At 45.0% G+C, this 14583-nt stretch overlaps 1 protein-coding gene across 1 annotated transcript; it reads right to left on the bottom strand.

The window, feature by feature from the left end:
• Positions 1-1318: 1318 nt before the first annotated feature.
• On the bottom strand, positions 1319-13538 carry wfdc1 (WAP four-disulfide core domain 1). Its single transcript, XM_053427050.1, has 7 exons — positions 13114-13538; positions 4104-4299; positions 3627-3710; positions 2963-3103; positions 2698-2748; positions 2524-2583; positions 1319-2426 (listed from the first exon to the last, which is right to left on the bottom strand). The coding sequence occupies exons 1-6, from the start codon at positions 13210-13212 to the stop codon at positions 2525-2527; spliced, it is 630 nt and encodes a 209-aa protein (XP_053283025.1). The 5' UTR covers positions 13213-13538; the 3' UTR covers positions 1319-2426; position 2524.
• Between the last annotated feature and the right edge of the window lie 1045 nt (positions 13539-14583).

The raw sequence follows: 14583 nt of genomic DNA, 5'->3' as shown, positions 1-14583 counted from the left end.
ACTGATAGCGCTCCACCTCCCTCACAAGCTCCGGTTCCTTTCCCCACAGCGAGGTGACGTTCCACGTCCCCAGAGCCAGCTTCTGCCGCCCGGGTCTGGTCCGTCGAGACCCCTGACCTTCGCTGCCACCCATGTGGCTGCGCACCCGACCCCAACGGGTCTTCCCACAGGTGGTGGGCCCATGGGATGAAGAGAGGGGGGGTGCCACGTAGTTTGTTCGGGCTATGCCCGACCGGGCTCCGTGGCAAACCCGGCCACCAGGCGCTCGCCATCGAGCCCTCCGTCTGGGCCTAGCTCCAGACGGGGGCCCCGGGCTTCCTCCGGGCCGGGTCACATCTCCTCTTTTTCCGTTATTCATTGAGGTTTTTTTTTTAACCATTCTTAGTCTGGCCCCTCACCTGAGGCCACTCTGCCATGAGAGACCCTACCAGGAGCACAAGGCTCCAGACAACACAGCCCTCAGGTTTATAGGGACACGCAAACCTCTCCACCACGATAAGGTGACGGTTCCAGGAGACACAAATACTAATATTCATTATGTTATTGTTATTTTCACCACTTTCACTTGTATCTTATGTAAATTACTTTTCTTATATATATACTCTGTTTATTGCTTATAAATATATACTCTGAACATACTATTCTACAGAGTCTGCATTGCCTGAGAGTCACCAAAAGGCCAAAACCATATTCGTTGTGTAGAAGTGAATGTTATAAACACTAAACTCTCAGTCGAGTATCTTCCCTCACAAATAACATGTTGTAAGTGTATTCTCATGTAATCCTTCTGAGAGTAGAGCATTGTGCTGTTAAAGTTATGTTTTACTGTTCTTTATTGATATTTCTGATGACATTTAACAGTGATGTCTGTCTTTGTCCAGTAGTGGGCAGCGTTGACAGGGTCCTGAACACAAACTGGTTCACTGAACAAACACACACAGTTCAACATGTGTCAGTCATGTGACATGTTTAAATACAGGAAAGCAGCAGCTCGTCAAATTATAACAACACGGACGTGCTTCTCTGTGCTGCTCAGGATCAGGTCCAGATGTGGAGCCAGCTGTGGTCCTCAACCTGTCTCTGCAGGTGGAACAGGAAAGAACATAGAACTGAGCCGAGCTGCTTCAATATGTCAAGTGTGAAGTTTATTGATAATACTTAAAGCACAGATGTGGTGGAAAATATTCTGCAACTCTACGATTGAGGCTTTACACGGTTCTGATCTTTTATTTCTCTCTCTCTCTCTCTGTCTCTCTCTCTCTCTCTCTCTCTATCATCTATCCAAGATTTCTTTCAGCAAAAAAAAAAACGACGCGTCGACAATGTTGTTTCTGTTTATTTAGAATAAACGAGGCAGCATTGCAGCACCAGTTAGGCAGAAACATTCAGACATCACTTTAGAGAATTCATGGTTACAGCTTTTGTTTTAACCTCTTCAGCTTATTCTCCTGTTATTAGAGGCAAAACATGAACGTGAGCACCTTTTATATTATCGATAACACGGACAGATGAAGAAGACTGAAGCAGGTTCAGCTCAAGAGTGACACAGACTTTCTGACCAGTTTTCTAAATCGGCTCCGTGTGGAAGCCCTTTCTGTTAAAACACTCGTCCAGACCAACGTGAAGCTGTGATAATTGAACTCAGACTGAATCATCTCGTTTGTCAGATGAGCTCCATTTGTCACCAGATGACACATTCATGCAAAAACAAACATACAAATTCATGAAAAGCTTGTGTAATCACAACATTGGTAGATACTCGGTTAAAAACTAAATTGTTGCTCAAATGACTGAACTCAATGGAACTCACCATGCTGTGCTTTTCCAAATCCCTCACATCTGACACAACCCACACTCTCATATGGCATTTATTCTCGTAATTAGACATTTTAATTCACATTTGGGTTTCATTCAAAGATGCTGGGATGTCTCCCCATTTGTCTCTAAAGCCTTCCAGATTATGCAGAAATTTGAATCGCGTGCTTTGGAGAATGAGCCACAGAAGCGTTCAGGTTAGAGGGTTTGTCCAAGTGTGAGAATGAGAATGAGCGTTCGATGCCAAAACTGCAACGTTTCCAAACATCCTGTGAGATTTATGATAAAAACAACTGTGGTGCACAGCCTGCTTTCTCTTCTTCTGCGTCACCACCAGCACCCTCTGCTCCTTCCTTTTCAGAATATATATCAGACAGAGAGAGGATAGAGAAAATAAATGCAGGTATTTCTTTGGAGCTGCACTGCGGATGCATCGGTCTCCGGAGAGGCCACCGAATAAAGCAGAAGAGGAGGTAGCCGAGTGAGAAGGTGAGATGTGGTCCTGCTTCAGGTGAGATGTGGTCCTGCTTCAGGTGAGATGAGAGCAGATCCACTGGGCTGACGTCTGAGGTCGTGTTATGGTCGTCACTGAGGCCGAGGTCACTGTTGATCTGAATGAAGATATAAAAAGAAAAGACAGACATAAGGTCTTCAGGTCTCAGGGGAGATAAAGATTTATTTTTTTACCCAACACCATGAAAAACGTACTTCAACCCAGGTGCTTGTGCTGAAGTTTTTCGAAGCCTACTGCATTGTTAGAGCCGGTACCTGTCAGTCAATGAAACACAGCATCACGTCAGGCAGCTCGACCCGGTGATTGTGTTTTTTTAAGCTAAGTGTCTTTTTAAGTGGTTTTTAAGTTGTTGTCTTTACCTCACTTACCTAAGTAATCCTTGTAGTCCTTGAAGTATTTGTGCCTCAGGCCCCGACCGTCTGTGAAGGAAAGGAGACAAAACAAAAATATCGGATCTGTATATTCCACATTTTGTATTTTGAATTCAGGTAATACAAATATTAAGGTTCATATTTCTGTCCCTTGCTATTTTTTTTTAATTTGGAGAGTGGTTCCATTAAACGGTTGGAATGGACTGAGGATAGGAGATGATGTCCCAACCAATCAGCCATACCGGGGATGCCGGGGACTTACCGGAGTTCCCACGCTGCTTGATGCACTGACCCCGGTTGGGGATACCGGTGGCGGGGTTTCCCTGGTTGATGATGTGGCACTCGTAGCCTGTGGGGCAGTGAAGGGGCTCATCTCCATCCTCAGTGGTGCTGCAGGCCTCGGCTGGTGGAAACATTAAAGACACACACTGGGCATTAGAGGAAATCAAAGACATCAACTACAGCTTGTTGTTTACTTCACTTCTTTAAACCTGCTGAAGTTTTACCCTTTTAAATAGAAGGTTGAGTTTAAGCATTTTGACACACGTTTTCTATTATCTAGCACTTATTAGTGATCAGATATACACAACAACTACACAACAGATATCCATACAAGTTTGTGGAGGGCTGGGACATACAGTTCCTCTCGGAGGAACCCATTAAACTTTAGGAGAGGATTAGGAATTCTTTCTTTCCTCTTTCTTTAACTTGGTGAGATGGCAGTTATCCTCCCTGTAGTTGCTGATGTTTTTCATTTCTGAATGCTTAATGGGACTGGTATAAAAACTGGGAGACTTAAAAACACCCCAAAGAGCCGAGAAACAGACTCACAACAGGAGTTTAGAGAGTAAGAAAATAGTTTTGCTCATATTCACTGGAAATATAGTCTGGGAGCATTTGTGGTGGGAGTTTTGAGATTTTCTCACCTTGCAGAACCTCTTCAGGGCCGTCTAGCAGCCAGCCGTTACCCCCCAACCACCGAGGCTTGGGCTGCACCAGCCAGTCCAGCACTGTCCAGACACACACACACACACACACACACACACACACACACACACACACACAAAACATACACACACACACACACACACAAAGACGTTAAAGATGATCTTTTCTCTGAGCTGTTAAAATATTAAATAACAATATTTCCTCAGAGTTCTGCAGCAGAATCAAAAACCATCTTATTGTAATTTCACCTGTTAAAAGGTCTTAGTTGAACTACTTCGGGTCTTTTTTTCAGTCTATACTTCACTCAGTTTTCATGCATTTTATCTTTATGGGTTATTTTCAGGCCTGTGCAAAAAAATAGGGACACCTGGCCAAAGGTCAAGAGGCCACTTTTCTCCCCTATAGCTGCTCAGCTCAGACATAAAACCATTTTTTTGTCTGTTGCTTCTGCCGACCTGGTGGAGGCTGGACGGACTCCAGGCAGGCGTAGATGCAGCCGTTGTAGCAGCAGCGTTTGTGGCGCTCGCACTCCGAGTCCGAGCGGCAGCCCGGCACCTCGCAGGCTCGCTCCGGCAGCATTTGGGGCGGTGGAGGACACCGGTCGTTCTTCTGGTGCTGTGTGGACTGGGGGTGGTTGGGGTACTCGTAATCCTGAGAGACAAAGAAGTGAATTGAGTCTATTAGTTGGATAAACTCTTTGAGATTAACCATCTGGTTTTCAAGTGGGTCCTGTACACAAAGAAAAACACTGGAATACACTCGAAGAGAAACTCTCCCATGAAAGATGTCTGTGGTATGAAGGAGTGTGTGAGGTGGTTTTACTTCGATCCTAAATAATACCAACGATTATTCTGGATCAATCAAAATCTGACACTCACTCATGTTCCTCAGGGATTGATTTTGATTTGAGAGATTAGAGTTTAAAGAAATAACATTTGTGAAAGAGAAATCAAAAGTCCCATTTGATTCTGAACAAAAAAGCTACTTCACCATTAAAGCAGGTGACTGGTTTAACTCTTAAGACGTTTTAGGAGATATTTTGGATTATTCTTTTTGTTATTAAATGTTTGCATCTTATTGTTTGTTAGAAACGTCATCAACTCCCCCAACTCGCTTGCTGTGAACCCTGCAGAAGACTCTCTGCAGGTTCAGTGCCTGTCTGAAAGAAGCTCATCTGTAGTGGCTGATCAGTATTTATCACACAGGAGTTGGAGATTGCACTTCTCAGCCATCAGAGGGCAGCATCGGACTCTTTACATCCCAGCACAGCAGCAGAGAAACCAACAGTGATGCTTTACTATGCATTCTCACGTCTCGACCTGGATTGGGAAGGTGACTCACCGTGGGAACAAACACTTCCCCGTGAGTGTGTGAGGGAAAAACCAGGCCACGGGACCCTGAGCTGAGCAAAGACACACTTCACACACTCAGAGCAGCAGTGTGTACACACATGCACACACACACGCGCACTCTCCTCCACTGCTGCTGGCACGTTCTGCTCTTGCTCGCATCACAGCATCGGCATCTAGTTTTAACACAAAGCTGCAGCTCATTATTGATTCTGTGGGTTCATTCATTTTTCACACGACCATGCATCAAATATCACGAGTTCTCGGCCCGTTCATTGTTTTCCGGGCTGTGCACACATGGGAGATATTACAGCGAGGAGCACAGCTGACCTCCACTAAACATTAGCCCCCGAAATGTTTTCTCTTCCGCTGCGTTTGCTTTCCTGTGCGATCGAGTTCCCAATTTATTCCCCTTCTTTCTACCGACTGCTGCGAAACCAGCAGATCCTGTGCTGGTCTGTCAGTTCCACAGCAGAGGGACAATATGAGGATATTTCAATCACAGACTGTCGCAGGATCAACTTTGAACTCCCAACTTTGAGCTGCACAGGATTTCATCAAATCCTGCTCATTCCTCAACGACTTCTTTGTCGAAGTTCAACATCATTTGTTTTCCAGCAGTAAAACAAATGCTGGTTTTGTTTGTCATGTTCCTGGTTTAATGATCCCACTGCCTTTGCCATCCTGTCATTAAACTGAAACTTTGTGGTTACGCTTGTTTGTCAGTAACGCAGCATGTGTTCTCAGCCTTTTGACAAACAGCTCTTGCCCAGAACACAATCTTGTTCTCTTTCTGATTTCATGTCTTCATGTGAATTTCCCAGACTTCCCAGTTTCAGGGATTCATCCTGCGTCTGTATCAGGGTGTTCCACAGAGAAATGTTTTTTTCTTTTTTCTCTACACTAGATTAGTAATTAGATAATCAGCTTGTGGTTTGCACACGATCATTAAAACTGTGCTGTTTATTTGGCAGGCCGACTGAAACGCTCTCACAAACCACCCGGAAAAATGAAAGCAAATGTTTGGCGGTGACGGTGGTGTCACACACACTGTATGTGTGTTCACTTTAAACACCCATTAATTCGTTCTGGCAGCTGCGAGCTCAGTGGGTGGAGGGTTATTTAGGGGGAGGGAGCGTGGGGGGGGGGGGGGGGGGGGTGTCTGGCTCTGGCAGTCGAAGCTTGTAAAAGTTACTGTGAGTTCTGCATTTTACTGCAAGTAATGGAGGTTTTGAGGAGTTTGGGGTAATTTCTTAAATATGTCTGTAACTTTGAGATTGTTTTAAGAGATTTGTTTCTATTTAAAACTGCAGCATCCATATTTATTAAGTAAAGTAAAAAGGTTTCACTTATATCGACGATTCTCCTTCTCCTCTATGGAGCCTCTGAGGTCATTCATTTGGTCTAAGAACCTGCAACTGTTTTGATTCAGCTGAAAAAGTCACTGTAGGAGGTATGGAGACCCAAATGGAGCTAAAAGGAGAGTAAATATTGAACATACAATCCCCAGCTGGACAGAAACATGACTCCAGATGAACAGGAGTGTCGCTCTGTGTCTGGTTGGTGAAACAACAATATTTCGATCTAATCTTCGCACACAAGTCCAATACTCTCACATACTCAGACTGGATATTTCCTCTCTTTTATTGGAGATGATCGAACCATGATGATCGATGATGCCGAAGAGCTGGAATGTCTGGACCATCAGACACTGCGGGTGATAAAGTGAAGCAGCCGTTCATGCGGAAATTAATGCGGAAATAAATGTTGTTGTTAGTTTCTGTCTGAAGTCTGTGGGAACTGAGCAGGAATCTACTCCAGTGTGAAACTATCACTTCAAGGTCAAAAGGCTTGTATGTTGTAAAGGAGACATTTTCAGTTTTACTTTCCTCTAGTGTGTTGTACAGATCTTTTGTGTAAAGAAATCGAGAGTTTGCAAAAAGCATTTGAGATTAGCTAAATGCATGACAAGCGGCTATTCTGGAACGCTTCTACCAAAGCCAGGTGAAGCGAGACAGCGATGGCCGACATTTCCTAGAAGTGCTGAGAGCAGTTGACCAATCACAACAGATAGCCAATCAGAGGAGACTGGGCTTAAAGCGATGGGAGCTAAAACCAAGTGTTTCAGACAGAGGCTGAAAAGAGGAGCTGCAGCAATGGAGAGTTTGAGGAAAGTGATGTGTTTTCTTAAAATCCGAGCATGAAAACATTTGTAGGTAACAACACAAATTTTAATTATAAACAAAATATCACACATAGTACACTTTCCTCCCCTTCATTCATGTGGTTCACGGTGTCTCCTGCTCCTCTGAAATCTATGAATGAGTCCCACAACCTCTGCTGGGATTGGATAATGACATAATGACCACGGCTGTCTCCCCTTGTCTCATATCCGATCTGTTCCCAACGTCTCCTGCAAATGTCTCCGACAAAAGGCCAAGTGTGCCCTTCCTGTTTATGTGAGTGTGAGTGTGCATGTGTTCACTCATGTGTTCACATGACTTTGCAGAGGTGTGTAGCTGCTTCGCTCTCTGGGCTGCGTCACCAGCGCTATCACACAAACATCTCTCTGATGTTCCACATTGTTTATTTACACTCCCGGCTGCCATGCTGCTCTCTCGTCGAGACGCTGCCAGCGGGCCGGTGTGTGATGTTCATGTAAGTCTGTGGGCATGTCTCTCCCCCCCCCCCCCCCCCCCCCCCGCTCTCTGTCTGTAACGCTGTCACCATCCCTACTTGTTTATATTCTCTCCTTGATTTTTTCCCCGTGCCTTTCTTCCGATCTCTTTGATCTGACATGGAACTATCTACATAATGATTTATCTCGGCTGCTCTGTTTCTCTGTCAGTCGCTCTTTCCTTGTCTGTTGCTCTGTGGTTTTACGGGGAGTTTGTGAGGAGAAGCCACATGAGAGACCCTGCAACTGCTCTGAGATCAGGTCATTCATGAGTCCAGGCAGAGATCTCAGAAAAATACGGGGCTTCCTTTGTGCAAGGACACACTCACAGACACACACACACCCACACACAGTCTTTGACATATGCCCTGACATTACTGCAAGGTCAGGGTTATGCACACGTACATATACAAGGCAGAGCTGTGTTCTTTCATACGAGTGTCAGCTCAAACGCCACAGATTTCCCTCTAAATGAAGTAGCTCACAGGACACATCTGGTTAGCTTTGGAATTGTCAGGACTCATTTCCTGTCTCCGCACTCGGGTTTGACAGAACGATCGACAGACGCGTAGCAGCATCGAGACGCAGCGGGCTCGGCTGCGAGGCAAACAGACGTCCTGTAAATCAGCCGGAGATGAAAGTTTCCGATGACTGACGGGTCGACATGCTGACAGACGAACAGGTATATGCCCGGCGGGGGAAAGCAATCGTTGGATTGAAGACATGCTGGGAGACAGGTGATGTCTCACCTTGAGAACCAGACAAACAGATGGAGCTCCTATGACGTCTGGTTCTCACAACTGGAGAGAAACTGAGACACATGACCGTAGCTCACGTTAGCTACATGTCCGTCATAGCCACAGGTAGCAGTGATGGCCATGATAAACTCCTCTACTGTATCACACATATATTTTGTGTGCTTGTAGTGATGCAGCATAAAACACATGTACGAATATAAACAACGTGACAGCTCCTCAAAGGTGAAGCAATAGTCTCGTGATCGCCCCCTGGTGGCTGGACAACATTTCTTGTTGTTGAAGATGATATAACTTCACAGCTAAACAAACATCAGAGGATCTGTGTGTTTGGATTTTTGGTTTGTGAGTGTTTGTGTACTTCTTTTGACGTCCTGGTAAGGCGAAGAGGTAACATGTGAATAGTGGTTAGTTCAAGGTTGGGGATAAGGTTTTGTTTAAGCTGTCCACAATGAATGGAAGTCAATACAGTGTCCTTATGAGGACAGCTGCACAAACCTGTGTGTGTCTGTGTTTGTGTGTGTGTGTGTGTGTGTGTGTGTGTGTGAGAGTGCCTACTGCAGGTCAAACTTCTCCAGTGTGAGTCCAGTAATGTGCAGCTGACCACATCATCTGACTGGGATTAGTCCACTGGATTGCACAGGCTCACAAACCTATTACTTGCAGGAGGATATTGTTCAACATTTTCTTCAATCAAAAATCGATTAAAAAAACAAATGCCTCCCGGCCGAAACACAGTTGCTATCTCAGATTTTAGCTTCCTGCAGTTTTCCATCATCTTTAAAAGTCAGCGCTGTCAGTGTAGCCTCATTCAGTGAGATGAATTCATGAATGAAGCAACAACTGTACAATCTGCAGCAACAAGAATAAACTTACTCCATCGGGTTCCCAGTGGTTTTTTGTGAAAAACAAAACTAATCCAGAGCTTCGACTGCATCGTCCCACTCACTGATTCTGTTTGGAGTTCTTAAAACGCTTATTTCATGCATGTCTTATTGCATTACTCTTGAATTGCAGATTATTATTCAATTACAAATGCAAAGTTACATTGAGCAACAACAGGCGCTCGGGGCACAGACTGGAAATGAAAGAGGCCAATCCCCCTGTTACAAGTCAGTGTACCATCAAAATGGTTCTGAGGCTTTTTTCCTTAAAGGTAAAAAAGGATTAACTTTGGTCCCGCGAGCGAAATCACTATTTACTGTGATTCCCTTATAAATTAATTGGAATCCCCCCCCCGAAAATGTTGTGGTTTTGAACGCTGGCATGAAGAAGCCTCTACACAGAGAGCGCCTGCCAAGTCTGGATTTGTCACACATTCCCAGGATTTGTCAACTCTTTGTCTTAAAGGCTACAAACCCTTTTGCTCATGCGTTAAAACACAGTTCCTACATTAAGTAGTGAAATCTGTGTAATTCACTTCCATTCAATATGTGCTTATTTCCCGGCTGCTACAATCCAATAGGCACGTCTAATCCCAGTCAATTTAATTAATGACACAAAACGTTGCCTGGTCTGTAATTTAAAACCACCGGGGGTCATAACGTTCAGTAATACTAATTATTTCTATAAACTTACAAATTTCCCTCAGCCTCAAAGCAGCGTAAGACACTCGTCTGTTTCATGTAGCAGACCGAGCAGAGGCAGAGCAGGAAGTAAGTGTGTCTGTGTGACATCTGCAGACAGGGGCCCCCTGTCTTCAGACCAGGTGGTGTGAGAACAGCCCCCCTCACCTCGAATCAAGGAAACTCTAGAGATTTCACGATGGTCGCCTCACACACTCCACGCTGACACGCCCTGACAGGTCTGAGCTGGAGTGTGCTACAGCCGCCGGAGACTAAATCATCCAGTGTGTGTTTAGGGGGGGGTGGGGGGGTGGGGGGGGGGACTAAAAAGTTTCACACACAGGAGCTTGGGACGGTGAAGAATGTTGCTTTTGATTGGGAACTTCCCTCTGCGACTACTTCAAACTACTAAATCCCTGTATTACATGTTATGTGATCTTTGATAATTTCTCTGTCAAACCCAAAAAAGGAAATTAGGAAAGTGCTACTGGTGACCTTTGAACCTTGAGGTCTTGATAAGGTGGACATGGCTCGGGTCCCTAAACCACAAACCACCAACCACCAACCACCATCAACCAGAAACCTGCACTGCAAAAAACCTTGACTTTAAAATCTGATGAAAGAGTAAGAAAGGGAGAAACTAGATTTGCAGATGTGCTTTTCTAGCTTTCACATTATATTTTGACTTATATTTTCAACTTTTCTACAATGTTATCAAGCACAAGCAGAGCAAAAATATCAAATGAGTTCAAAATGAAAGTGGTTGAAAGAAGTCACTGATCTCTTTCATGTGTCCTTTTTAATTACGAGCTCTTGGGGGATCTCCACATCTGCAGATTATTTGAGGTAACAGATCCACAAAGTCTCTAATCAAGCATTTTGGGGTAATTCTACATTGTCTTTATGTTGATGAGGAAACGTGAGCATCAGCCTCGTCGAGAAGATTATATTAATTTGAATTCAATACGTGTTAATGTACATAAATCTCATGAAATCTTCCATATTTAAAGAACAAATGAAAGCAGGTAGTGAGCATGTTGGTGGTCTGGGTTGGTTGAAACATTTTTGACATTTACTCGATAGTGCAACTGCCTACGTGGAATATTCAGCAACTATAATTTATCCTTCTGCACATCTGCGGTGATATGAACGAGGCTGAGGGTGTGTGTGTGTGTGTGTGTGTTTGTGTGTGTGTTGTGTGTGCATGTGTGGGAGCTGGATAAGAAAAAAATGAAAGATGGAAAGATGCAGAGATGAAAAGGTTCAGAGGGAAAGCGACAAGCTCCATACGCACGGCCGTGTCAGCATGTTCCAATTACTGCAGCTTTGAAGCAGAGTCCAGCGAGACGGTGCTTTCGGCCCGTCCCGGGAGCACGTGGAGACGAGAGAAGAGGGATTTGAAAGAGGGAAAACATGGGGTGATATACTGAGAGAGAGAGGGGGGGGGGAAGAGAGGGCAGGCAGGAGAGAGGGTGAAAGGGTAACTCCATCGTACGAGGGGAGAGCAGAGATAAAGGCTGAGAGCGAGGGGAGAAGGGTGGAAAAGGGCAGAACTCATGAGAGAGAGCATGAGAGGGGGGAAAAGGGCAGGAGAAGGCAGCACGCTACACCGAGCCCTTGTTAGAAATGATCAATCAGCCACATTGAGCCGAGTTAACAAGCAGGGGCCCGGTCTGCAAGTTCAGTTCCTGCCCCTAATTATCCACCGCAAACACACAGGCCGGGGCCGAACGTCCAGTGTGCTGCTCAGTTACTCATATGGAAACCTGGAAAGTCATGGATTTAATCCAACCTGTTGAACACTACAACTCTGGCTCCTCGTCAAGTATAAAAAAAACTACACAAACTTCTTGTGTTCATGTGGACTTTCCATGTTTTCACCCAAACTGTTATCGACAGTTACGATTCTCTTCAGGCAATAGAAGGACAGACAGAAGATAATCATCCATTAAAAGTTCACAACAGGAAACTGTACAACTGCATCGAAATGATCCCCCGGCTACATGTCAGCATTGTATTTAAAAAAAGAAGCTTTTAAAGTGATCTAAAGTTTTGTTTGTAAAATCTAACTTCAGCATATTTAAAAAAAAGCTAGATTTCTGAGGTAGGAAAAAGCTGCGTAAAGTGAAGTTGAATTACAGATGTTAAGATATGAGGCCAATAACTGGACTGAGTACAGAGGCAAAACCAAAGAATCATATTAACAAATTGTATAACATATTTAAACAGCTGCATGCTGCTGGCCCTGTCATGAAAGGATGATTAAACTCCTCGTATTCTTGATCAAATTCTTTCTGAGATTGCTACGTCATACTTGGCATCTTGATGAAACTAATATACTTCAAAGATGTAGTACCACATCAGTGCATAGATGTGTTCTCGTCCAAAGACTCCTCTCTACAGTATCAGATGCTTTTCTGATTGCTATCAGATTATCTCAAGGCAAAATACAAGTTCTTCAAAATCGCACTAAAACATATATATCTGTGCTAAATATAAGGCTATAGCTAGCTGCTGGTTAACATATCTTAAAGGTTGGAGAAAGGAAAACAGATGGTCTGTTTTGATTTGGTTAATTAAGCTTAAAAGTGAGAAATAAAAGAGTAGCGCAAATAAATATTTGGCTCAAAAGTCTCATAAAAGAGCAACTTTTTCTTTTGTAAAGATTAAAGAATAAAGAAAAGATAACCTTGTATTCTGTTAGCGTTGGTAGTTTAAATTTCTTGCTATTAGGCAGAGCCCTGGTTCCACTTCTTTCCAGTCTTTATGCTAAGCTAACTAGCAATATTAAATATAAGATTGAGCGTCAATGCTCTCAACTAAAGTAGAGCACCTGAGTGAATGCATGAAGTGATTTACGCCATTTTTCCTTTTCATCGCAGAACTTCCACACTTAGGAGGTCAGCTGGACTAGACCACCTCTCACCTCGGCCACAAAACTGCTCACACAGTGTGAAACCAGCTCTCTGACAGAGCTGCTGTTGTACTGAACCACATCCACTTTCAAGGCCTTGACAGCCACAAGAAAAAGATGCAGGAGAAAGCCACACACACACACAGACACACACACTCATCATAAAGTCCACATGTCCTCAAAAGTGAGGTTACAGCTGCCCCACCTTTTGGTTGAGTCCTCTTTTCCTGATTCTTCTGGCATCACTTCCTGTGGACAGCACCAACAGGGACAGCAGCAGCAGCAGCAGCACAGACCCCGGCATGGTCTCTGTCCTGCACCCCCCCAACTTCAAGCTCTCTTCCTTCTCCTCCCTTCCTTTCTTCCAGAGGTATTCCTTCTTCTTATACCCGAGTTAGTTTTTCCTCCGCTTCTTTCACGGTCCCTTTTTTATCCAACTGCTGAGGCAGTAACTCTCCCCGGTGCTCATGTGCAGCCAGAGATTACACAAGCCCTCTCTCTCTCTCTCTCTCTCTCTCTCTCTCTCTCTCTCTCTCTTTCTCTCTCTCTCTCTCTCTCTCACTTTCAACAGGACCTGCCTTTATATCTGCCTGAGGAAAAGTGCAGGGCTGAATGACAGAGTCAGAGGGAAGCAAGGGGAAAAGTACAGAGAGGACGAATGCAGGGCAGTGTGGTGAAGGGCAGGGGGCCCGGGGGGGTGGGGGGTGTGGTCGGGGGGGGGGGGGGGGGGGGGGGTGAAGAAATGAAGAAGAGAAAAGTTAATGGAGCGAAAGAAGGAGGGAAGGGGGAGAAACGGCAGCTGTCTGTGCATCAGTTCCTCGAGCTGGAACTGTCGGCTGGCATGGCGTGTGCACATGTCTCTCGGAAGAGGGGGGGGGGCGTGAAAGGAGGGAGGGAAAAGCATTAGAGAGGGAAGAGTGTGAGCGAGACCTCCCCCCCCCCCCCCCCCCCTTGTCCACCTTGTTACATCCCACAACACATCTGCAGAGTTTTGGCCATCGTGTGTTTGTCACCAGTTTCATATTATAATGAAATATTTGACCCCGTGCTGCATGCAGTGTCCGACGCTCCTGTTTACATTCCAGATGAATATGAAGGATTTAATAACAACACAACGTGACTGGGACGACTGGAACGCACCTGAATGTGTGTGTCCATGTGTGTGAACTCCTCTGTCTGTATGTTTGCAGAGGATGCCGTGTGATTCCAGTGGCGCTCACCTTTACATGTGGTGTCTCTCTCTCTCTCTCTCTCTCTCTCTCTCTCTCTCTCTCTCTCTCTCTCTCTCTCTCTCTCTGTGTCCCCCCCCTTCTCTCACCCCCTGCCACCTTACCACCACCAAACCTTCCTCTACTTCCCTCCCTCCATTCCCGGGTGTCTTGCATTGAGAGAGAGAAAGAATGCCAAGCCCGCACAAATCTCAGTCATTATTAGTTTTACAGGAGCAGGGGCTTATGTCACTGGGAGGCCCCGGCTTCACTTACACAAAAGGCAGAGCAAAGAGAGAGTGAGAGAAAAGGGAGAGAGGAAACAGGGAGGGGGGGGGGTTATGGAGGAATTGGGTAAAAAGAAAGACCGTGGGTTATTCAGCAGTTTAGCAGATGCAGAGTTGCGTTAAATACTTTGGAAATGACCCATTCAGTAACTTCCCATTACTGGTGATTAGCCTGTCAAG

The sequence above is a fragment of the Pleuronectes platessa genome, chromosome 7, assembly GCF_947347685.1.
Source record: "Pleuronectes platessa chromosome 7, fPlePla1.1, whole genome shotgun sequence".
NCBI classification, from domain to species: Eukaryota; Metazoa; Chordata; class Actinopteri; order Pleuronectiformes; family Pleuronectidae; genus Pleuronectes; species Pleuronectes platessa.
This window is presented reverse-complemented; position numbering and strand designations above follow the sequence as displayed.

Excerpts from the sequence above, each read along its gene's own strand:
- wfdc1 (XM_053427050.1), bottom strand. The coding sequence starts at position 13,212 with ATGCCGGGGTCTGTGCTGCTGCTGCTGCTGCTGTCCCTGTTGGTGCTG. Across the intron at positions 3,711-4,103 it reads GTCCGTCCAGCCTCCACCAG|TGCTGGACTGGCTGGTGCAG; the intron begins GTCGGCAGAAGC and ends GTGTCTGGACAG. Across the intron at positions 2,584-2,697 it reads GGACTACAAGGATTACTTAG|GTACCGGCTCTAACAATGCA; the intron begins GTAAGTGAGGTA and ends ATTGACTGACAG.